This window comes from Ambystoma mexicanum, chromosome 3q, assembly GCF_040938575.1.
Source record: "Ambystoma mexicanum isolate Mex_15411 chromosome 3q, UKY_AmexF1_1, whole genome shotgun sequence".
NCBI classification, from domain to species: Eukaryota; Metazoa; Chordata; class Amphibia; order Caudata; family Ambystomatidae; genus Ambystoma; species Ambystoma mexicanum.
This window is the reverse complement of record NC_090926.1, coordinates 560,109,525-560,135,454: the sequence shown is the minus strand read 5'-3', so window position 1 is coordinate 560,135,454 and position 25,930 is coordinate 560,109,525. Positions and strand designations below refer to the sequence as shown.

General features: G+C 47.1%; 1 protein-coding gene across 3 annotated transcripts in view; it reads right to left on the bottom strand.

Annotated features, from left to right (window-relative positions):
* Nucleotides 1–25,930, bottom strand: part of KCNIP1 (potassium voltage-gated channel interacting protein 1) — a 1,926,792-nt gene that overhangs the window by 100,581 nt on the left and 1,800,281 nt on the right. For all 3 annotated transcript variants that reach the window (XM_069654327.1, XM_069654328.1, XM_069654326.1), the window contains one exon: nt 6,823–6,892. In XM_069654327.1, coding sequence (XP_069510428.1) covers nt 6,823–6,892 — 70 coding nt within the window. The remainder of the gene's footprint in view (nt 1–6,822; nt 6,893–25,930) is intronic.

Genomic DNA, 25,930 nt, shown 5'->3' with positions numbered 1-25,930 from the left:
TGTAAGCGTCTGAAGGTTGCTGCCACGGTGTTCCACCAGTGACAGTCAGAGAGATGGGTGTGGTGGGCGCCGGTTGTTCTTCCTCTCCTTTATACGTACTTGCGACATATGCAACTGCGATCCAAATAAATGCAATGCATGAACTTACTTGTGGCGTGAGAGCTTCATTAATATACTTGCAACCAGCGGTCCAGGTGGCCAAGGGGACAGAGTAGGCATGTTATTAAAGAGCTGTGTTGGGGAGCAGCCTGAAACCTAGACCCACTGACCCCAAAAAGGAAGGGCCACCCCCCCCCAGGGGAAAACATCAAAGAAGGTAAAGCGCCCTTAGCAGAGCATAGAGCTGTGAATGAAAACAACTGCTGCATTTGGCGAGCTGATGAATGCCAAATGAGAGCAAGTCAGCTTATTGAAAAGAAGAGTGCTGCTATTAACCGTGAATTAAAGCGGTGGACACTTATGGGACAATGGGCACTCATATGTAAAATATGAGTGCTCACAAGAGTGCTCAAGGACAGCTAAAGCAGAGTTGGGAAACACAAGTGTAGGGAGCCAATGCCAGAGAAGGTTCGGCTATGTTAATATGTTGAGTTAATATGCTTTTAGAGAGTGTCAAATCACCAGGGTGGACATTTCAGAGCACCTATGTTTGTCCCTGGAGTGTTAGCCAGACAAGTGTCTGCTGGAGGAAAGAACATGTTACTCAAGCTGATGCGTTTTAGATGAGATCAATGCATCACTGTTCTTTCAACTAATGCTATAAAGCAAGGAGGACACTAAATGAGCAAGGGGAAGATACGCGGATGGGAAAGCAGGACATTGGTACTACACACACAGCGAGGGCGATGTGCTGCGGGGAACAATGTTCTGTGATATCCCGGGTGCATGTCAGTCCTGCTTGGGAGGCGGGTGGATATTTCCGCAAGTGTTGTCATAAGTGTCTCCAAGGCAGATTGGAAGAATTGTAAGTTGGTGCACAATGCAATGCTGGATGCAGGAGGGGCTCGGGGGTGTGCTTGGGCAATCCGGAAGGTTTGATGGCTTATCTGCCCAGCATCTGTGTGCATTTTATCCAGTCAAACTCCAGCAACACTGCGACTGCCAAGCCTCTGCCAAAAGGGATGCAGTGAAGAATGGAGTTGGTTTAAAGGTGAGGGAATGGAATGCTCAAACGAGTCGGTCTATGCATGACATTGGTGCATATATGTTGTTCTTTTTAATCGTTGGTTAAGATACAAACCTTGGATGCGATGGGTGTCTGTGGTGGGCTACTAATGAAGGGTGCTGCCCAAAACAAGTCATTTCTTTTAACTTCTTTGCTGCAAGCAGATACATGGATTCGTGTCCCTTTTCTTTCCCTCGAGAAACGACTGATGGAGATTTCTCCAGTCCACACCTGTTTTTCATAGAACATTCTCTGCTTCTCAGATATCAGATATGATCCCCCAATTTCAGTAACTAGGCGCTTGCCCTGTGTCACTTTGCTTTGCCTGGGTGCAATAGGCCCATTAACACTTTGCTTTTTGAATAAAAACAGACCTTTGTGATACAAATAGATGAATGCAACACTGCTTGATTCCTTATGGACTGAATGAAGTTCTTTTGTTTGGCTCTCGGCTGTGGCATTCTCCTTCTTCATGTGTTCACAATAGAGCCCACTGTGTCAGCCTTCCTTCTGCATCTCACAGCACCCGAACACAACACCGTGTGAGCTTTTCCTCCCCCTCCCCCAACAGGATAAGAATATTGGATGGTTATTACTGAACTAGAAGCAACTAGGGTGAAAGTTAGGAGGCTATACAAAAGAGGGGTTGCCAGCACTTAGGCAGAACCTAAGATGGCTGCCACCAGGAAAGATGCACATGGAGTGACAAACATTAGGGCAGCAGCACCTTGAGGACAAGACAATGAATGAGTAGTGGCCGGGCGGACAGGTGCTGTCCCGGGAAGACCCACAAGACAGCTGCGGGGCCCCACCACTTTGTATGATAACCGCTGGGTCAGCAACTACTAGGGGGAAATGCATTCTGCCAGTTACATGGACTGTTCCAGCAGAGCCTGGGTTGCCATACATTGGGCCTACAAATCCTACGGCCAATTCTGTCCCATAAACGCAGGCTTTAGACGAACTACCATTTCCGCTGCTGTAGCTAGCCCTTCTGTGGCATTTTACGTTTTTAATGGCTGTGTTGGGTTTTACTTTGGATGAGTCTGGCAATGGATCCAGCCTGATTAGAAAGCTCAAGGCCAGCTGATGATCGTCACTGGACACCTCTGGGGCATTAAAATGGACGCAAAGAATATCACTCCCGTTTGTAAAAGGTAGTCACTCTCCTCCCGCGAAAGCCACAAATGACTGCCATTATTTTCATACTTCCTCATCCGTAGACCAATCGCACCGAGTGCTTTTTCATTTTTATTGCTGCAGCGACAACTACACTCTAATTAGGCCTGATGTTACAATTCTGGGTGACAAATATCATTTTCAAACATAATTTGCCCTTTTGCTTGTTTCATGGGCGAATAAATAGCAATGAAGAATCTTTTGCATATGAGTACCTTGGAATATGCATTTGGGATTTAAATGTAATGCGAGGGAAGTGGCATAACAATATGCAAGATTTTAACTTTACCAACATAAACCAGGTAAACTCTTTTGTGTTTCGTAGGAAATGCAACGATATGTTCTATTTATTTTTGCTCAATGTTAGTTCGAAATAGTTATTTGGATGTTTCTGTGGAGTAGACTGAAGGGCAGTTTCCTTCCAAAGGAAAGAGTAAGGCTGGACGTTTTCGAATGAGTCCTAACCTTTGGCTTTGATCTGTACATTGTGACAAATTGGATTCTTCTCTCCAGTTGTACAAGGATAAGCAGGGGCAAAATGGCCCACTCACCCCTCACACCTCTACAAAACAAAACATAACGCAATCATAAAGGTAAAACGAGGATAGTTAAGAGATGTACTTCCTTCGCCGTTTGTGGTAATGTGGGCTGAGGGAAGGCTATGCTCTTAAGAGTGGTGGGAAGGTGAACCAGTAGTGACTCAAGCAACACAGTATCACAGTGAAAAATAAATAAATGTATACACTTTAATCAAACACACCATTTGCACTTAGAACAATTAGAAACTACTATACAAAAATCCCCATGCCAAAGGAAGAACAGAGAAGATGCGACAGACTGGATAAAGTAGCACTCTGAGCCTAATTCTGGGGTGGTAGGCAATTCACTAGACACAAAAAGGATATCTTGGTCGAAAACAGGAGCAATTGTGACCTAATCAGTCTCTAGGGTCTAAGTGATCCAAGGGGGTAGTTCAGAGTCAACAGCCCCTCTAATCCGTTCTTGGTGGGCTGACAAAGTTAGACTTAGTGTCGAACGTAGCTAGTGGATCAATCTCATTTCAGAAATGTTGGATTGTCTGCGCTTAAGTAGCAAGCGGGTGTCGAGTGGAGGCGAATGCGATTGTTCAGTGCAGTAGAAGGGCGGCCCTCAAGAATGCAGGTTGGGGTGGCCCCAGAAACTTTTCACAGTAGGCCAGGATGAGCTGGGCTTTAGCCACCGGGAGGGGTCAATGAGAGATTCTCCAGCCGTTGTGTCAGTGGGCGACAGTCATTGAAGTGGTGTTCTTGGGTGCAGCAATGTGCAATCAATGAGGTGGCAGTTCACACCTGCTTAGAGTTGGTGTGTGACTCTCCAGTGATTTGGTTCAGGTCCCAGCATTTAGTAATCATTTCAGGCCTAGCAGGAGACATGCTTTAGCTAGGACATGACGCACTGTTGAGCCGGTTGAAATTGCAAGCAAGTTCAAAGTGGTGGAGGAGCGCAGCAACCAGCACTGGTGACTTCCCTGTTATTCCGGGTGCAGTGAACATGGAGCAACCAGTTTGGTGCAGTAAAACAGGAAGATCCGGCTTGTCTGGTCCTCCGGTTGCTGAGAGACCCACTCAGGGGGACTTGATGACAGGATGGTTCAGTTCAAGGTCTGCTTTCCCAGGTGAGGAGATTCTGGTGCAGAGTGGTAGGTCCTGATCCGCAGCAGATATTACTCCCAATGTGCTCAGGGAGTTGGTAGGGAACAGATCTTTTTGCTGCCTTGGATGATTCCTTCTTCACCTCGGGCTGAAAGCTTTGGAACAATTTTCCGAATGGAAGCCCTGTGAGACCTTCAGAGGGCATCTGTGGCCTTAAAGTATCTCAGAGAGTCTGAGCAAATCTAAAGGAGAGACATGAGAATCCTTCTTTCAAAGGCCAAATTCCTCAGGTGATTAGATTAAAGCTAGATGGCTTTAGTGGTCCAATCACTGCGCTTGAATGGAGGGGAATTTGCCCTTCTGATGTCATACCCAAAATGCTTTGCTCCAGGGGAAATGGAGGGGACAGGAAAGAGAGAGAGAGAGAGAGAGAGAGAGAGTGAGAATACAGATCGTGGACATCTTCTTACATTCACCAGAGCTATCCTGCATATCATAATCCTGCCCCTTGCCTTCTCACTGAGAGCAAAGACCTTTAGAGATGCAGCAACCTGGTGTGAGGCTACCTCTTTTGAATGAGTGCGATCCTTTGATGCCTGGGCCCAAGTCAGCTATCTGCTGCATGGCAGTCTTGGGAGCAGGGTGTTACGTGCCCTAACAAAGAGAGCAAAGATGAAGCACAGCCCTCTAGGCACCTGTCCTACTGTTGACGGGCTACAGCCGGCTGACCAGAATCAACATAACCTTCCAGGGGAGAGCTGACTCACACAAGCTGACACATGTGCGATACCAATTGGAATGTGGCAGCACTGATTATAAGTAATAACATGCACTAGGCCTCAACTCAGGCATATCTTTGTTTTAGCAATTATCTTGCCACCATCATGGGCTACTTATGATCAGCGTTGTTTGGGTACAGGGGTGCATAACTTAAATGCTGCTGCTGTGTGGCAGAGACTTTTCTGTCACTGCTGCTTTCACATGGGAATCTGTGACCTGTGGAGCTACTGGGTGACACGGGTAGAGCAGGTGCTGAGACTCAGTATACTGCTGCAGCAGGCCACAGATTCATACTATGCTTTTGGCATGGAGCTTATAATAGGGGAAGCTGATCAGCAGATTACCCTTTCAGACATGGAAATACCTGTATCATGTTATCATTTAATACACATAAAAAAGCCAGGTCTTTCACACCCTTGCCAAATGGCAATCCATCACAGGCCTTCATCCAGACCAATTTTTTCTAGCCTACCAAAGGTGAAAAAGTGTATGCAAATCAGGTTTGGTCCCACCCCAAAAGGGGCGGCACAGCCCAAACACCTAGGCCATCCCTGCTGCATGAGGCCATAAGCATCCCCAGACATGCTTCAAGCTTATTGGCCATCGTCAGGGAGGTGTGGCTTGGCTCTGTAGTAGGCATGGCCCAGATCTGCGCAGACCGGTTCCACTTGGGGTGATTTCAACAAAACAAAAGGTGATAGCTGGAAGGTTTTGAGTGAATCATGACCTCTAGGATTGCTCTGGTATGGCAATTCTGAACAAATATGTGCCCCAGGAGGCAGCTGCAAAACGTTCTTTTGGTATCGTTCAGAGGTCCCAGATTTTGTTTTTTAGAAGTAAGCACAAAAGAAAGTATTATAGGGGCATTAGTGCCTTAAGGGGCACTGCAAAATATGCCGGGGCTCATCAAAGGGGCGTGGCCTAAGTGCAGGGTTCACTTGCGGGCTTATTAGCCCACGCCCCTTGACGGCCATGGTTCAGTGGGCTACAGGCACCCCACCAGTCAGCCTTTTGTGGAGATCAGCACCCTTTTCCCATTCAGGGAGAGGGTGCTCATCTCTGAATTTATTTTACTATAGGCCTTCCTGTCAGGGGACAGCGCCTCGCCTATTCAGCCTTAATGGTAGCACTGCCCCTCGCAAGCTCGGGAGGGGCAGCGTCACCATTAAGGTTGAAAGGGTGAGGCAGCTGGAATTGGAGGCCTTTTTCCTAAAGACTGAAGATCCTGCGAATGCGCGGGAGCTTCAAAATTTAGAAAGCAAGGCCTCTGCTTCCAGCGGCCTCATGTTTCTCTCCATAATGGTGGCGCCGGCCCACGGGCATCTCTTGCTTGAAGGGGCACCTCGCAGGTGCGGCACCATCATTATGGATGAAAGGCATTTTTTTTCTGAAGCATGAAGCTCTTGCACACGAGCGAGAGCTTCAGGCTTTAGAAAACAATCCTTTTCATGTAGTGGCCGGGGCTTTCAGGGGAGATTAGTGAGCCCCGCCAGGGCCCCGCCTCAAAATGAGATTTTGGAGCATGCAGGTGCTTGGGCCTGGCTGGGTCCGGCCCACTTAAAGCTCTGCGCCACTTACATATTAGCACAGGTGCCTTGCAATTTATCATCAGTGCACATAGGTTTGGCAACATTTGCACCAACAGACTGCTGGCAGTCGCAAAAATGACATTCGTACCAACTGACCAGTTCAAAGACCATATTTTCACAAATTGATGTATCAAAATGTGGGTGCCAAATGCAAGGCACCAGTGCAAAATTGTCCAGAACTGGGGCCATTTTTGTAATCGAGCCTTGCCGCTGCAGTCTATTTAGCCCGGGGCAGGTTCCAGAGCACACGCAGCCATAGGTCCTTTCATGTGTTAGTTATGGGGAGTGACTGTAACGTCAAATGATGACTTTCCCTGTTTGCCTCCACATTATTGTGTTGCGGGCCGATACTTCCTTCAAAGCGACTACCATGCTTTCTATACTAAACCACAACCATTCTTGTACAAGCGTTAAGAGCGAATTTCCCGCAAAGCATTGAAAGAGAACATTAGCGAATACTCCGGCTGGAACCACTCACCGCCATGTGGAAAGAACTGCGAGTAGATCTGCTTGAATGTGTCTTCGTTAACAATCCCGCTTGGGCACTCCTGAATGAAGAGAACCAAAACATTTAGAAAAACATTGGAGGTTCACATGCTTAATACTCAATACTAATTTACAAACGGGGGCAGCAGTGCTGCACATATAATACAGTTCCCCACTTCCGGTGCGATAACCAAAAGCAGCACTTTCTGCAAGACTTCTTATTCTATAGATGTGGGGACATACTAAGGCCCTGATTGAAGCATGCGTTTCCCAATGGGGTTTTGCCATTATAAAACACTTCTGTGAATTAGGCCCTGAATGGTGCATCTGCGGCACGCCCATGATGCACACTTCAAATCATGCGCACAGAAGAAGCAGTGGTCGAAGTGAGAGGGAGAGGGAACGGTCGGGAGCAGTTGATTTTACTGTTAAAAGTTCCACCACTTTTGCAGCCATTTTCAACATTCTGGAACTGTTCTTTGTGAAGTAAAAGCACACTTCTCTGCTTTACTGCCCGAGGGCAGTTACATATAAACTAACATTTGTTTCAACTCAATTGACTGTCAATTAGCCTGACTAAAACCCTTGAAAAATGTGTTGCAGGGTGCTCCCTTCCTGCCCACTGTGTGCCTCACCGGGGTCACATTTCCACTACTTTTTTTGGTACACTACTAACACTGAGCGGAAGGGATAGATGTGTGCTCTATAGAAGCAAGGAAGACACATACATCGGTGGCAAGTCGGTTTGACTGCTGCAATCGTCTGCAATTAGTGCATGGGAATGAACGCACACCGAAAAGACACATGGTTCCCCAGTGAGACTACGTATGAACATGCTGACGTCTCTCGTTCTTCATTTTTTGCTTTCCTCCCTCTTTTATGGAAGGGGGGAAGGTTTCCCTCTTACCAGCCTCACACGTTTAAGTCCTGATCTAGAAAGCCCTTTTTTTCGCTCCCACCGGAAGTGGTGTTTAGTGTGGTTGTGTATATGTCGGTGTGCATGTCTAATGTTTAAGTAATTGTTGGAGATGACGGTCATCTGCTGCCCTACTAAACCTCAAACCTTCAAAAAATGATGCCCCATAATAATTAATTTTCGGGTTCTTACCCTATGTGGGCTACACCAATCAGAAACCTGCACTTTCCTATGAAATGCCAAATCGAGGATCACTTCTTTTGGACATTGTTGTAGTGTAAAATGCACTTTAACTATAACTATCCATAGTATTTTCATTGAATTCTAATTCAGAGAGATGAATACTGTGCCTCATATCAATATTTCAGCTGCTATCAATTGAATAACACAGGAGCCCTAAACATACGATTTGGAGACGTTTGTAGTTTATAAAAATATGAATGTAATTATTACATACATTAATCAGGTTGTTTACAACAAGGATTCTAAAATGGTGACTGCTCGTTGCAGCATCGGCTACTGTGCACGAATAATTGCTCTGTACACTATTAGAGCGTAAGGCAGTTCTCTATGCCTATGTGTGTCTTCATGCCAAGGTTCTGGGCTGAAAAAAGAGAAAACATGTGAAGACGAGAGCTATGGAGGGCAGGCCTTACGTAGTGGCAGTAGCGTTCTCTCTGGCTAGGTCCCCAAACACTCAGTACACGTGGTAGGCGTTCACCCACACACATCAAAGGAGAGACCTTGCCACTGTTTCACAACAAGCACTTCTCCCCCTGCAGCGCACCATCTAGCATCTGCCCTTCATTGCAGCAGTGTTTTATAATGGCAAACCCCCATTAGAACACACTCTGCGAGTAAGGGTCTTTGGGTGGCATTACACACACTATGCACTGGGGCAAGTGCAATTCTCACCAGGGCAGAAATTGCCCTCGAGCAACACACATAGAGCCCGATTCACAAAAGCGTTCTATAATGGCACAATCCCATTGAAAAACGCTCTGTGAATCCGGCCCTATTATAGTGCCTGATTTACAAAAATGTTTTCAATGGGACTTTCCCATGTTAAAACATTTTTGTAAACAAGGCCCCCATTCTTTCAATCCATGTTTGCACCAGGGAAATGGCTGACCTACTGCTAGTCATTTTCCCTGGTGCAAAAATGCAGTAAAAGAACATGGTTTTACACCTGGACATTTTTTGCCCTACTGCCGATTGCACTTGCACTGGTGCAACGTTTCTGTAATACTACCTGGAATCTTAGCTTTTTAGTGGCCTCTGAATCCGTTTGTTGCAGTGCCACCCATGGTCTCTGAATCCTTTTGTTGCAGTGCCACCCATGCGTGTCATTAACATTAGCGTAGCGTCACGTAAATAAGGGTAGGCTATTCGAGCAGGGATTCTGTGGGGTATTGTTTTCAAACTGCTTGGGGGAGCTGGCAGTTCAATGGCCTGCAATAAAGATGTTGCCAATGCATGCAATGTCAGCTGTGGAGAGTATTTCAAACGTATGCTGTGTGGGCATCCCGGTTCGTGGGTATGTTCGTTTACAGTTCGAGCTCAAAAGGGCTCTGCAAAGCTTATTTTCCCCCTTTCAAGGAGGTGATGGTAGTTTGTCCACTAATGTTTCCTGTGTTTGCAGTGTGATTTTTCGGGGCCTTGCGCTTTTGGATGCATTCTTGGTCCTCATCTAATTTACCTGGACATATTGCTGAGCAGACGCAAGAAACGACACTCAAGTATCGTTTATTGAGGCTTGTAGACACTCTCTGATTTCCCCAAGGCCTTTTGTGACTAGTCTCTAGTGCCCTCAGTGACGGGACAGTGCACTTTTGGTTGTTTCCCCACCCAGCTGCACGAATAAGAAGACTGCTGGGACTTCTGACCGCATCTCACCTACTATTTAGCACATGAGCATTGTGTTCGCATCCACCAGCTCCCAGAGATCCCAAACCCTGTTGCTGGGATAATAAAGCTGCAAGAAAGGAGTGCCTGCCCTACCTGAGAGACTCCACAGGGATTAACATTACAGAGGGCACAGTACAGAGAATCATGGACGCAACAATAGAGTGGTTAAACGTACAATCACTTTTAAAGACACATTTGTCACGAACATCACGTTTTACACAACATATGTCTGGGTGATCCTTCCATGCTCCATGACAATGGCACTTTTGGGACCGTAGCGGGGGTGTTTGCTTCAATATAATGTACTGGTGGAAGTGATACATGCTGGGTGATAATAGAGGCAACCATTCTAAAATATGATCTGATAATTGAGGTGACTCAGTTTCATCACTGGATGGTGATGGTGGTGGGGTGACTCCTGCACTTTTAAAGATAATGAGGTGACCATTGCACAGCAGCAGCTGATGAAGGTGGTTACTCCTGCCTAATGCTAGAAGATGCCTCTGGTCTTCTGAAAATACATGATATGATATGGCATTTATAACGTGCCTATCCACATGTGTTTCAAGGCGCGATGAGGCAATAGAGGGGAAACAGAGGGAGGACAAGAACAACGATCTTACTAGGCCTAGTGACATTGAGATCGTGCAAGTTCAGGGGCTAGGGGACGGGAGAAGTGGCAGCGGGGGATGGGCAAGTGCCAAACAAGGGATCACAAACAAGTGCTGCCAACAGGTGGCATGTGTGAGAGTTAAAAGTTCAGACAATAGGTGTCAATAAGTGCAGGTAAGGGGACTGTATGGTTGCAAACACAGACCACAACAGACCACAAGTGCAAGGGATGCCAGGAGGCAGTGCGGCAGTGCAACTGGGCAGGCAGGGACCTGGGCCCAGATTCAGAGGGTAGCCAGGTGACCAGTGCAGTGTCAGACAAGAGATCAGCAGGAGAGAGGAAGAGAGAAGGCAGAAGCAAAGAGGAAGGTCTTGAGGTGCTTCCAGAAACAGAGATGGTTCTGCTCAAGTTTCAGAGAGGCAAGGAGACTGTTCCAGAGGGAGGTGCCAGCCGAAGAAAGAGAACTGCCCCCAACTCATTGATTGGAGAAGCGACTGACCCTCAAGGAGTTGGAGGTGCGGGAGTGAAGAGCTTGAGATGTAAGATATTTCCGAAGAGAGAGTTGGAGGTATTGAGATCTGAGGCCCCAGGAGGCCTCATGGACAATTCAGAGGGTCTTGAACTTCATCCTTGCTGCCACTGCGAGCCAATGGAACAATTTCAGGGCAGGAGAGATATGATCTCTGGGCTTGAGGCCAATCACAAGTCTTGCAGTCCTGTTATGGATGAGTTGTAGAGGAAGGAGAGTAGAGGCAGGCAGATTTAAAAAGAGGCTGTTGAAGTCGTCCTGCCTAGAGAGAACCAAAGCTCTGGAAACAGTGAGCTTCTGGGGGAAGGTGAGGAAAGGAAGAATACTTCTGAGGAGGTGCAGGTGGTAGTTTGAATTCTTAGAGACATCAGAGATGTAAGGAGAGAAGTAGAGTGTGGAGTCAAAGATAACCTTGAGGTTCTTAGCCTCAGTGGTGGGAGCAGGAAGAGGGCCCAGAGTGGGCGGCCAGAGTGTGACAGGAAAGCAAGGTACAGGTGTGCCGATGAGGAGGATCTCCACATTACTGGAATTAAGGCAGAGATCATTAGCGGCCCACCACTCCTGGATTGCAGACAGACAATCTGGGATGAGAGAGGGAGAGGAGGCGGCTGAGGGGAGCCTGAAAGCGAGCTGAGTGTCATCAGCATAGCACTGAAAGTTGGAGCAGAGAGCAACAATGCCAGGTATTGGTTGAACAGCCAGGGAGAATGGTTAGACCCCTGGGGAACACCACATGTAGAGATTGAGAGTGAGAGTGAGGAGAAGAAGGACCCAAGTTGGACCTGGGAGGGTCGGTCAGAGAGAAGAGGTGAGCCAGGCCAGGGCCTGATCAGTGATATCCAGGTTATCACAGAGCCGGTTCAGCAGGATGGCATGGTTGACCATGTTGAAAGTAGAGGAGAGATCGACTAAAATGAGGACAGAGGGGTGATTGGCATCTATGTTGGAGAGCAGGTCTTCACAGATGTTCAGCAGAGCAGTTTCCATGCTTCTGGCTGAACTGAAGTCAGAATGATGGTCGGGGAGACAACCAACAGATTGAGTGTGAAAAGTAAGCTGGGGGATGACCAGGTTTTCCAAGAGTTTTCCCAGGAAAGGAGTAATGGAGATTGGCCAATAGTTAGACGGACAGGATGGGTCGGCTGAGGGTTTCTTAAGGAAAGGATGCACAAGAGAGTGCGAGGGTGTCAATGTGGTCCTTGATGGTTTAGGATGAACAGGGAAGAAACTGTTTTGATGAGACTTTCATAGATCAGACTTGTTGAGAAACCTTGTCTGGGGTGAACAGAGGAATGGCAGAGAAGGGAGGATGAGAGGAGGCCACAGGAAGGCCAGAGGTAGAGGAGAAAGTAGAGGGAGAAGGAGGAGAGAGCGAGAGGGTGGACAAGATGTCCTGGGATTTAGAGACAAACTGTGAAGCAAAGGCTGTGCAAAGGGCCTGGAGGGGACAGGAGAGGTAGAGACTGCATCAGGATTGGCCAGCTCCTTACAGATTTGAAAGAGATCAGCTGAGTTGTTAGATGCCACAGAGATGCAGGCTTGGATGTGAGCTCTATTCTTAGTGAGGACAGAGAGTCGGTATTGCGTTGGGAGCAGGCGGCAGGACAGTTCGTCAGAGGATGTACAAGATGCCAGCCATTTCCTCTCAGCCACCCTACACTTGTGTTTAGGTGTGACGAGGTCTGAGTTGTACCAAGAGTTGCACTTGGCTATGGGCTTCAAGCGGATCCTCATGACAGGGGCAAGTAATCAAGAGTGTCAGAAAAAGAAGAGAGGAGGTTGGAAAGGGATGTGTCAGGATGTGAGTCAGCCAGAGGTGCAGGAGGGGTAGAGAAAGTGGTGGTGAAAGCCTCAACTGGCACATGCTTCATGGGTTGGATGACCAAGAAGGTGTGCAGCAGTGTGGGGGTAGGCTCGGCCTCGGGGGGTGGAGAGAGGGAGATGAAAGAAAAGGAGAAATTGGTCACTCCAGGAGAGAGGAGTGGTGAGAGGGTTAGAGAGAGGGAGGTCTGATGAGATCAGAACATCCAGACTGTGCCCTGCAGAGTGCATCTGGCCAGAGGGAAGAATAGAGAGAGAAAGAGAGTTGCAGAGGTCGCAAAAAGGTCCAGAGGAGGGACAGCAAGCATCCAGGTGGATGTTAGCGTCTCCAAGGAGGAGAAGTTTAGGGGTTGAGGCCAGGCGGGAGGAGGAAAGGTCCACCCACTTGGAGAGGAAGGAAGTTACCTGACCAGATGGCCGGTAGATAGTGGCCACAGTGAGAGAGTGGCTAGAGCAAATGCACACCAGGCATTCAAATGAGGTGTAGGCCTGCATAGGAATAATATATAAATGCACAATCATTATTATTATTATTATTATTATTATTATTATTATTATTATTATTATTATAAATAGAGGCAGGAATCCACTCCGGGATGATCAAAGCTGCAACCCCGCCAGAATGGTTGGATCTGGGTGTGGAGAGGATCTTGTAGCCATCCGGGAGGAGAGTGTCAAAACTTGTGACAGAGCTTGCCATGAACCATGTCCCAGTGAGACAGAGACCATCAAGGTCAAGTTCTTCTAGGAGGTGGCAGATGTCAGAGGAATGTTTGACAGCTGAGTGAGAGCTGAGAGGGGCAATGTAGGGAAGGTTGTCACCATTGAAAGACTTCCAGGAAGGGGTACAAGTCACACGTACTCCCTGCGAAGTGAAGAAGAAGGCAGAAGAGGAAGGAGGAGAGGGCAAGGCAGCCAAGGAGAAGGAAGAGGGTACCAGAGATGTGGCAGAGGAAGGAGGCAATGGAGCCAGAGAAGGGAGAGAAGGGGCAACAGGAGAGAGAATTAAGTTGATATGGTTATAGGGGTGGTACCTGCACAGCATGATGGTCATAGGGGTGTAACCTGCAGAATACCGGATAACCCAGTTGTATCCTGCACCATAGGCACTGATGCTAATATTGAGCAATTCATTTCTTTTCTTCCATATTTCTCTCATTGCATGGACATTCAGAGGACTGCGAAAGGCCCTACCATCCACCTGCACATTCCACATCGTACTTTCTCTGACACTATGCCTATGTGTTTTGGGCCCCCTTCATATAGCAGATAGTCTGATTTCCAAGAAGCATTTACCAACAGTCAGTCACTGCATTGCTACTGTGCCACTGTGGGTGGTCAGACCAGGGACACTGCTAAATAATTTTAATCAGCCCATTGTTGGACCAGTAGCATGGCGCTAAGGTGATGGACCGCATAAGGGGAGAAAGAATGCCTTGTTAAAGTTTAAATAATGGAGGAGCTAACTCATAGGAGATTCAAGTGAGAGCAAATGAAGCAACAACACCTTAAGACAGGTATATACAGTCCGCAACAATGTACAGCTTCAATAAAAGCAATATATATGTATATATATATATATATATATATATATATATATATATATATATATATATATATATATATATATATATACTATTATAATTAGTACTGGATATGGTTAGCATGGCAAAATACATTGCCCCAGGTGAAATAAGTATGCATTGATGATCTCATCCTTAATTAACTGGATCCCTTAAACATGGATAATGAAAAAGTTACTCCCCGTAGTGACTAATGTACTTCTGGTCCATAGTCCCCTTTCCTCTCTATGACTGTCTTTTTGAAAATGTTTATGCAGGACCAGCGTGCATACAGCTCCAGCTCTGCCTTCCTGAGTCCCGTCCAGTACATCGTCCTTCTGTCGTTTTCGATTGCCAAGCTCAGTAGAGGGGACGGTAGGCGAGAATATGAAGGAAAGGGGACTATGTACTAGGAATGAAGTATTCACTACAGTGAGTAATGTTTTCTTACTCATACATCCCATCACCTGTCCTTCATTCATGTGGGAGATTTAAAAGCAATGATTAATAGATAGTGGGTGGGTGGATTGATTAAACTCCCCTAGTTAAAGAGGTTTCTGGGGACCACTTGACTGAACTGAGTGTCAGGCCTAGTACTCAGGTCAAGACAGTAATCTTTAGAAAAAGCTGAGGGAGAGCACCCAAATGGGCACTTTGGAGATGGTTTCCCAGTGGATGTACTTTTGGAAAGCCGCAGAGGCAGCTTTACCCCACACTAGATGTGCGTGAATGCCCTTGGGATCTGTAACGCTCACCTGATTCCCGTAGAGGCGCCGGTCTTGACTGGGCGTATACTGTATCTTCAAAGGTGATGTGTAACACACGGCTGGCTCTTTGGGCTGGACCTCTGTGCACTGTATGTCTGACTCGAAGGGTAAGATGTCTGCAGATAGAAAATATGGGATTAAGGAACTGGGTTATTGAATGTCTCTTTCTTCTTCCCTTTCTCTTCTCCTGTAGAACCCCAAAGGTTAACGCTCTCACCTTAGGTAAGTGAACGCTGTGCTCTCCATCTGCCTCGGGGCAGGGTGCTGTAACCAGTTTCTTCACTGGATAAGGGGAGCAGGCCTCTTGACTTCAGAGGACTGCTGTCCGTCGTTTACTGCACGAATGGTAAGTTTCGAGTAATTCTAATGTCTTTAAAGTCTTTAGTAATGATGTCCCTTGTTTTGCAGGGTTCCGGCGATGGCGGATGACGGGCTGAAGTGAGTTGAAGATGGAGCCCGTGTGATGAATAGAAGCGCCTGGAAGCACGTAAGTAAGCGCTTGTTGCCTGCTTCACGATGCGCTCTAACTGTCTTTTTATTTTGCAGGTACAAGTTCGGAGCGGCTGCAGGGTGCCGGAATACCCACTGGGTTAGATGTGGAAAGGAGTAATGGCACGTGAGTATTAAAGTTCCCCAATGTCTTTAAACGCACCTTGGTTTGTCTTTCAGATGCGGGATGCAGCGCCGAAGGCCTCCAGAGCGTGCGAAGAGTTGGTAAGCCTTTGTCTTTCAGATGCCGGAATGCAGTGTGAAGACCTCCGGAGCGCACGAAGAGTAGGTAAGCCTTTGTCTTTCAGATGCCGGAATGCAGCGCGAGGCGTTGGTGACAGCCGATGGACCAGGTAAGTGAAGAGCTGTCACTGAAGACCGTAATGCTAACCTGTTCTTTCTTGTCTTTATAGGTGTTGCTGAAGACTGGATTCAGGATGGTAATCCTTTTTCCTTAGGCCCAGGATCAGATGCAGAAGACACGATGAGCGTTCTGCTGCAGAGGATGCAGAATAACGCAAAGCAAGATTCATCCATCGGGTGTGGTTTAAATAGCCTCCTGTAGTGCTTAGGTGTCTCCTTCCACAGCCACGCCTAGGTAAGAAAAGAGTTCCTGCTTTCCAGAAGAGTTCCAGTGTTCTGAATCTAGGGAGTGGCTCCTGCCCCACCCAACAGGAAAAGTAGTTCCAAACAGAAGAGGATCAGAGGCTCAACTGGCAGGCAAGTAAGCAGCATGGTCTGCTGCAGGTAAGTCCACCCAAGCATTATGAGCCCGGCGCTTCCAGCGCTGGGACTGGGCATATTTATGAGCCTGGTGCCACTGGCGCCAGGACTGGGTCCAAAAGGTCCCAATTGGGACTGGTTGGCACTCGGAACCTGGGTTATGGATCTGCTTCCAAGGGAGTTGGGAAAACCCTGACCTTTTGGAAGCAGAGATCATGACAGTACCCCCCCTCAAGGCCCCTCCCAAACCGGGCTTCTCCGGGGGTTTTGGCTTGTCAGGAAATGTTCGGTGAAATCTTTTGATTAGGCGAGGAGCGTGGACATATTCAGCAGGTTCCCAGGATCTCTCTTGGGGGCCGTAGCCTTTCCAGTCAATTAGGTAAAATAGTTTAGATTTGGAGATCTTGGAGTCCAGAATGCTTTTGACTTCAAACTCGAGTTCTCCATCAACTAGGATAGGTTTTGGAGATTTAGTTAGTCGGGTTTGAGGTTGCACGGGTTTTAATAGAGAGACGTGGAAGACCGGATGTATCTTCATGTGCGGGGGCAAGTCCAACTTGACCGCTACTGGGTTTACTATGGTAGTGATGGAATAGGGACCAAGGTATCTTGGGTTGAATGTGCGTGGCCCTTTTAGAGGTAGATATTTGGTGGATAACCAGACTTGATCCCCTACTTGATATTGAGGGGCTTCCTTCCGATGTTGATCTGCTCCTTTCTTGTATTGTTCTTTAGCCCTTTGAAGGTGAGAAACAGCTTCCTTAAAGGCTTGGGTGATTGTAGAATGCAGGTAGTCTACTGCTGGTGTTTCAAGATCTTGGAGGGGATCCAACTCCGAGGTTCGAGGGTGACTGCCGTACAAAAGAAAAAACGGGGTTTTCCCAGTTCCCGAATGGACAGAGTTATTGTAGGCATATTCGGCTATCCAAAGGATGTCTTTCCAAGTTTTTTCAGTTTGTTGCAGCATGCAGCGTAAATACTGTTCCAGAGTTTGATTGGTCCTCTCGGTTTGTCCGTCGGTCTGAGGGTGGTGACTGGTCGATAGTCTCACATCAATTTGAGCCGACCGACAGCAACTTCGCCAAAAATGAGAAATAAATTGACTACCTCGATCCGAAATTAGAACCGAAGGAAAACCGTGCAGTCGGACGATGTTTTCGAGAAATTCTCGGGCCAGAGTTGCTGCTGTTGGCAAGCCTTTGAGCGGAATGAAATGCGCCATCTTGGAGAATAAGTCCACGATTACTAGAACCGTATTGTATCCGGAGCATGGAGGTAGATCGGTGATGAAGTCCATAGAAAGCGTATGCCAAGGGCGAGGTGGGATGTCAATAGGGCGTAAGAGGCCTGCTGGTCTTTCCTTTTGACTCTTGTTTTGGGCGCATACTCCACAGGACATTATAAAGTCTCTGATATCTTTTTTCCAAGACGGCCACCAGAAGTAGCGCTTGATCTTTTCTGAGGTCTTGGCTATACCGGGATGTCCTTCCATTAAAGAATCGTGATAACAAGAGATTACTTTTTTCTGTAAATCTGTGCTGGGTAGGTATAATCGTTCTTGGAAATACAATAAGTTGTCCTTTACTGCAAAGTCCTTTCCCTGCAGATGCCAATTCTGTATGTCTGCTGGAGTTACAAGTTGCCTGGCTTTATCCTTAACTTCTGTGGCGATTACACCCAGAATTCTTTGTTCGGGAATGATTGGTACAGGTTTAGGGTTGATCAAGTGTTCTTCCACTCCCATCCGAGAAAGGGCATCAGCTTTACCGTTCTTTGTACCAGGTCGATAGGTAATTATGAAGTCAAACTCGGCAAAGAATAATGCCCAACGGAGTTGTCTAGAGGATTGGGCTTTTGCGGTTTTCAAATATTGCAGGTTTCGGTGATCCGTAATCACAGTAACGGTGTGTCGGGCCCCCAGCAGATAATGCCGCCAAGCCTTGAAGGCAGACTTGATAGCCAGAAGTTCCTTGTCAGTAATCGTGTAATTGATTTCAGGAGGCGAGAATTTGCGGGACCAAAATGCCACAGGATGCAACTGATTGGTTACCGGGTCCTTTTGTGATAGAACTGCCCCCATGGCAAGGCTTGAAGCATCAGTTTCCACGATGTAGGGGAGTTCAGGGCGAGGGTGTTTTAAGATTGGTGCAGAGATAAATTTAGTCTTCAAATCCTGGAAAGCTTGTTCCGCCTCGGTAGGCCATTCAAAACGTTTGTTTTTCTTTAACAAGGCAGTGATGGGCTGGACTATTCGAGAGAATTCGGGGATAAACCTGTGGTAAAAGTTAGCGAAGCCTAACATGCTTTGCACACCTTTTACGGAGGATGGTGATGGCCATTTGAGAACTGCATCGACCTTCTTTGAATCCATACGCACTCCGCCAGGTGATAATATGAATCCCAAGAATTCAACTTCAGTCACGTTGAAAACACATTTTTCCAACTTAGCGAAAAGTTTGTGTTGACATAATCTTTCGAGGACCATTTTCACGTGTTTCCGATGTTCAGATTCCGATGAAGAATAAACGAGGATGTCGTCAATGTAAACAACAACACACACGTCTATGAGCTCTCTGAGGACATCGTTCATAAAATATTGAAAGGCGGCCGGGGCATTGCAAAGTCCGAAGGGCATGACCTGATATTCAAATAGCCCATACTTGGTGCGGAAGGCCGTCTTCCATTCATCGCCCTCTTTTACTCGTACCAAGTGGTAAGCTCCTCAAAGATCCAGCTTTGTATATATGCATGCTTTTCTGACTTGGTCCAGGAGTTCAGGGATCAAAGGTAACGGATATCTATTCTTAACGGTGATCTGGTTCAGGGAGCGATAATCTATACAAGTTCTAAGGTCTCCTTCCTTTTTTGGAACGAAGAACAAAGCTGAAGAAGCAGGGGACTTGGAAGGACGAATAAACCCATTTGCCAGGTATTGATCCAGGTATTGTCGAAGGTGAAGGTTCTCAGGCTCGGTGAGGGCATAAATTCTACTACAAGGAGGAGTAGATCCAGGTATCAGGTCTATCTGGCAGTCATAAGACCTATGAGGAGGTAGAGAGTTAGCCTGATCCTTACGGAAAACATCTTGGTATTCTAGGTATTCGGGAGGTAACTGGGGAGTCTCTGAAGAAATTGCTGCCAGTGCAACACCAGGTGGAGGGTGACAAGTAGAGACACATTCTGGAAACTGGACCGTTCTTGCTCGCCAATCGATCAGAGGATTGTGTTTCTCTAACCAAGGTATTCCTAGAATAATCTGAAACTGAGGGGCCTTGATCACATCGAACACGATCTTCTCATGGTGTCCATCTTGACTTACTAGCGTCACCTCTTGAGTGGTATGCGTTACTGGCCCGGAGGCTATCTCCGTACCATCCACTGTAGTAATGACGTCCTTTACAGCCTTCGGACAAAGAGTTAGATTCATCCTCAAAACCATTTCATGATCCACATAATTGCCGATGGCACCGCTGTCGACGTAAGCTTCAATTGCATGTAATCGATCCGGATTATCAGGGCTAATGAGGACCATAGGTATCACGAAATGCGAGGTCACGGAACTGGTTTTCACGCTCGGCAAGAGGACCTCTATTCTTGTCGGGCGAGGTCGTTTCCCTGCTCGGAGTTTGTAACTTTGGTAACTGCAGCTCCTACTGCCTTCTTGGCAGGTTTCACCGGACAGTCTCGAAGAAAGTGCCCTGAGTTTCCGCAATAGAGGCATAATTGCAACTGTTTTCTCCTTTCCCGCTCCTTTTGTGTTAGAGGACCTTTCAGACCCCCTATTTGCATGGGTTCCCCGGAGTCTACTCCTTTGGAAGGAGTTGGCGGTTTGGAAAATACTCGAGCATCAAACTTGGAACGATCGGCCTTCCTGTTCTGCAGTCTGTGATCTATTTGAACGACTAAGTATATATAGTCTGAACAATCTTGTGGGGGATTCACTACTTGGGCTAACACATCTTTGAGCTCTCCACGTAGACCTCTATAAAACAGCGTAATCCTTTTGTCCTCAGGCCATTGAGTTTCCACTATCAGTCTGTTGAAAGACGCAATATAAGCCAAAAGGTCTTGATTACCTTGTCGCAACGAAAGAAGCTCATTGTCCAAGGCCTGCCCCTGTGAATGTTTTGCGAACAGTTTTTCCATACTGAGCTGAAAAGCTTGAAAATCATGGAGGACCGGATCATCTTGATTTACTAGAGGGATCGACCAGTCTGCCGCATTGCCACTAAGGTACGAAAGCACGAAAGCTACTTTAGCTTGATCAGTTGGAAAGGCTGCTGGCCGGCATAAGAAATGCAACCGGCACTGATTGATAAATACTGCAAACCTCTTTGGGTCACCAGAAAATCGTTCGGGCGGAGCCAGAGGTACATTCCCAGGTAGGTTGATCTGCACTGGATTCATAGAGGATGTAGAAGGAAGATTTCCCCCAGATGCGGGTAACGGGGTCTGTCCGGCTTGTGACTGTAGCAATTGTCTAGCGAGATCATCTGTTCGCTCCTTGGAAATAATCAGTTCCCTTCTTAGAGCATTCGTTTCCTGACGGACTGCATGCACTTCTGCCCTTAGTTCCCCAAGTAACTGGGCTAGCTGGTCGGTGTCCGAGGTTTCCATAGCGCCTGGACGGGAGTTTTGTGGTAGGCTTTGCGTTCTGTAACGCTCACCTGATTCCTGTAGAGGCGCCGGTCTTGACTGGGCGTATACTGTATCTTCAAAGGTAATGTGTAACACACGGCTGGCTCTTTGGGCTGGACCTCTGTGCACTGTATGTCTGACTCGAAGGGTAAGATGTCTGCAGATAGAAAATATGGGATTAAGGAACTGGGTTATTGAATGTCTCTCTCTTCTTCCCTTTCTCTTCTCCTGTAGAACCCCAAAGGTTAACGCTCTCACCTTAAGTAAGTGAACGCTGTGCTCTCCATCTGCCTCGGGGCAGGGTGCTGTAACCAGTTTCTTCACTGGATAAGGGGAGCAGGCCTCTTGACTTCAGAGGACTGCTGTCCGTCGTTTACTGCACGAATGGTAAGTTTCGAGTAATTCTAATGTCTTTAAAGTCTTTAGTAATGATGTCCCTTGTTTTGCAGGGTCCCGGCGATGGCGGATGACGGGCTGAAGTGAGTTGAAGATGGAGCCCGTGTGATGAATAGAAGCGCCTGGAAGCACGTAAGTAAGCGCTTGTTGCCTGCTTCACGATGCGCTCTAACTGTCTTTTTATTTTGCAGGTACAAGTTCGGAGCGGCTGCAGGGTGCCGGAATACCCACTGGGTTAGATGTGGAAAGGAGTAATGGCACGTGAGTATTAAAGTTCCCCAAAGTCTTTAAACGCACCTTGTTTTGTCTTTCAGATGCGGGATGCAGCGCCGAAGGCCTCCAGAGCGTGCAAAGAGTTGGTAAGCCTTTGTCTTTCAGATGCCGGAATGCAGTGTGAAGACCTCCGGAGCGCACGAAGAGTAGGTAAGCCTTTGTCTTTCAGATGCCGGAATGCAGCGCGAGGCGTTGGTGACAGCCGATGGACCAGGTAAGTGAAGAGCTGTCACTGAAGACCGTAATGCTAACCTGTTCTTTCTTGTCTTTATAGGTGTTGCTGAAGACTGGATTCAGGATGGTAATCCTTTTTCCTTAGGCCCAGGATCAGATGCAGAAGACACGATGAGCGTTCTGCTGCAGAGGATGCAGAATAACGCAAAGCAAGATTCATCCATCGGGTGTGGTTTAAATAGCCTCCTGTAGTGCTTAGGGGTCTCCTTCCACAGCCACGCCTAGGTAAGAAAAGAGTTCCTGCTTTCCAGAAGAGTTCCAGTGTTCTGAATCTAGGGAGTGGCTCCTGCCCCACCCAACAGGAAAAGTAGTTCCAAACAGAAGAGGATCAGAGGCTCAACTGGCAGGCAAGTAAGCAGCATGGTCTGCTGCAGGTAAGTCCACCCAAGCATTATGAGCCCGGCGCTTCCAGCGCTGGGACTGGGAATATTTATGAGCCTGGTGCCACTGGCGCCAGGACTGGGTCCAAAAGGTCCCAATTGGGACTGGTTGGCACTCGGAACCTGGGTTATGGATCTGCTTCCAAGGGAGTTGGGAAAACCCTGACCTTTTGGAAGCAGAGATCATGACAGGATCGGGCAGGCCTTGTAGTGTGTGGGCTTCTGTGAAACAGGAAACTATCCAGCAAGATATTGTAGTTTTAAAGGCCTGTCTTCCTTTTTTGGCATTCCTGAATGTTACACAAGGTTGGGCAGATGTCCTAAAGTTATTTGTCCTATCCATATAGAGCTTAAGAGCCCATCTCATGTCTGGGTTCCGTAAGACCTGTTCCGTGTCTGAATAATCAAACGGAAAAAACAATGGCAATGTAATGGATTGATTAACGAGGAACTCCAAAATGATCTTAGTAAGTAAGGGGTGGATGTGTACAAAGAACCACTTTATTTTTGTGGAAATAAAGGATTCTTCAATGCACTGAGCTTGTAGTTCCCCAATTCTTCTTGCTCAAGTGATGGTGGCCAAAAGGACCACCTTGCAGGTGAGGAATTTAAGGTCCACATTCACCATGGGTTTGAACGACTTATGACAAAACATGTTGAACACGACAATAAGGTCCCAATGATAGCGGTGTAGGCACCAGGATATTGTCACATCCTCACAACATCTGACAGGTTAATCATTAATTCCTCTTTGTCTGGCTAAAGTAGTCCAGATTCAGAGCTTTGTTCTTCAATGGATCAAGTTTTTTCTTATAGAATAATGTCACACAGTGGCTTCTCTGGATTTTCTCTCTCATTATTTCACACTGATGTGTGGTGTCTCCAAAGTACACCTTTCTACAGAGTCTCCATGTGTGGCTCAATTCAACCTTGATAGCCTCTTCTGCGCTCACCTTTTTACGGATGTTGGATAAATGCGAACCGTTTGTAGCTTAATGCATTTGGGGGAGAGGTCTGGAAAATGGGAGACAGGGAAATTCTCTGAACCAATGACTTGTGACCTCCATGCTTAGGCTCATTTTCAACCAATCCTTCTACATCTGTTAAAAGTCTGCAGTCAAAGACATCTCCTTGATTGAAATCCTTCTCTGTATTATCAGGTAACTGTTCTCACATTATTATGCCTCCCACACAACCATATTTTAAACCAATTTCTTACTTTATTTCACCCAAAGGCAGACTTGTTGCGACTGCTGATCTGAACTCTACCAGGCTGGTTTAATCATCTGAATTTACCTGTGTCTATCCAGGTTTCTATTTGAAGGAATTATAGTGCAGCGACATGCAGCGACATGGCTTTTAACTCACTGAGTGTTAACCTGTGTGGCTCTTTACCTGGCTTGAGATTCTCAAGAGGGTCCCAGACAAAGCTCCGAGAGTGATTGAATGAGCCTAGCATCCACTTCGGTCACAGCTCCTTGTTTCCAAATGTCTTCATGATTGGCTCTTCCACCAGCTGAGATCTCGCTGCACTGAATTAATGGTAGTCATACAGCAGGGACGTCATTTCACCAAAATGCCAGGGTAGCGGAAGTGACATCCCATGACCCTTGACCTCTGATGTCATCACAGAAAGTGATGTCATTTGACCCCACCCTGAAGTGATATCACAGGAAGCGATGGAACACAACCTTTCACCCCATGACAAAACAGGAATTGGCATCACATATCATTGTTCCTAAGTACACTACGAAAAATATGGTTACAATATCAATATAATGTGATATACATTTCATACAAGAATGGATCGCCATATGTATCGTTAATATCAGTGTGTATAGGCGCATATTACGAAATTATTGTGAATGCAAGCAGACATTCATGGCCAAATGATAATGATGTGTAATTATATAGCGCTTACGTTTAAGCGCTTTATATAGAACAAATATACATAAAATATCACCCAACCTGTGTTGGTACTCATTTATCGGCCTCAGAAGGATGAAAGGCTGAGTTGAGGTGTTTAAGAACAGACTAAATCAGTGACTCACCCCCTGAAGTGTGCCTTAAATAAACCTTTGATGAATCTAGCAATTATTGTAAAGAATTCCACAAAGACAAATTATTTGATATGCCTATTCTTTCTTATTTAGGGTCACTGCTGAAAATATTAGACTTGTGGAACACATGCTCTTTTTTTTCTTTTTTAAGAGTCCTGAACAAGAAAGCCAGCCACTCCAGAAGTAAAGAGCCACATGGCACTGGCCACACACAGCCCATGAACTTGCATTAAAAAACAAGTTTAAAAAAAATGATATTTTAGGGGTAGCTAGGGAGACCTCAGGTGTCACAGTTGCAAACCCTGGCAACCCCTAAATGATGACACTGTCATACAGTGCAGAGAGCTCACAGGCTTGTCTCGTGCACAAGCCCATGCTCCCTGCTGCTGCCCCTTTGACAATCAATTACAAATGCAGCAAAACAGCCCTTTCCCAAAATACTGAGAAACGCTTGTGAGGAGACGGGAGGAAAACTTGTGTAATGCTGAGAGTACTCTCAAAATTCACTGATTCTCGAGTCCAGCATAAACAGACATGGTGGAGGCAGAGATGGCGGCTGCAGTGACTCCCGGGACACATTCAGGAGCGGAAGCCGGCTCCTCCTCTGCTACCCGAGTCCCTGCCACCCTCTCCATCATCCCTAGTTTTCCAGCTGGGGGAGGCTGGACCCAGCAGGCAGGCTACAAGTGAACGTGAGGGAGGAGGGATGTCTGATTTAACCCTGCCCGTGCAGCCCCCGAGTCCAGCATTCAATTTTTCGTTTGGTTAAAACTCCTTTTCGTTTGCTTTTGTGCCCTACGCACCCTGTTTGCCTCCTCCGACCCCTTTCCCCTTTCCTCTGCTGCATCCTGGTCTGCGATGGCCTCCACCTTCCAGTCCGCCCTCCGACCTTTATTGGCCATCCATTTCCACCTGCGAGGGACTAGGCCCTCTGCAAGCAAACCCAAGCCACTTTCTGAGTGCAGCTTGTGGTCAGTAATTAACAGCCTCCAGCCCAAGGATCAGTTTTTCATTTGTTTAAAACTCATGTTCGTTTGCTTTTGTGCCCTATGCTCCCGTCTCGCAGAGACAGCAGCATCTGGGCCCCGACCCCTTTAAATTAAGTTTACTGTGGTTGATTAGGCATCCAGGCCAACATTGTGCACTAGCGTGCACTCTATCTCCCCAGTATCTTCTGCACTAACCCTCCCTGCCACCCGCTCCACTGTTATTGGGCCTTAGCTCCTTATCACACAACCATCCAGGGAAGCCCTCTGCTCGTGCAACCCGCCCCAGCTAAGGACCCTGAGGCTAAGGACAGTTCCAGGAGACCTTGTGTTGGCCCAAGCTAGCCTGTGGAGCATGCAACCGTCACCTAGCAGCCACTGACTGAGTTATGCCTTTATCCTCTGCAGGTAATTCCCTCTGGAACAACCTCCTTGCCTCTCTCCGTCTTGAGCCAGATCTCCTTAAGTTCCAGAAACTCAAGACTTTCCTCTTCTCATCCTCTTTCTCTCTCCCTCTCCCTTGCTAACCTCCTCTCTATTCTTGCCTACTTCCCTCCTACTTCTCTTCCTAACTCTGCTCTGTTTTGCTGAGCAGCAATGCCCATTTCACCTGACTGTTCCATATAGCCTGATTGTGCCAGATAGCAGCACTTCACATTTAGCCTGGTTGTGCCAGATAGCCTCACTTGTGCCAGATAGTCTTATTGTGCCAGATAACCTAATTGTACCAGATAGCAGTGTTTCACATTTAGCCTGACTGGGGCAGATAGCAACAGCTCACATTTAGCCTGATTGTGCCATATAG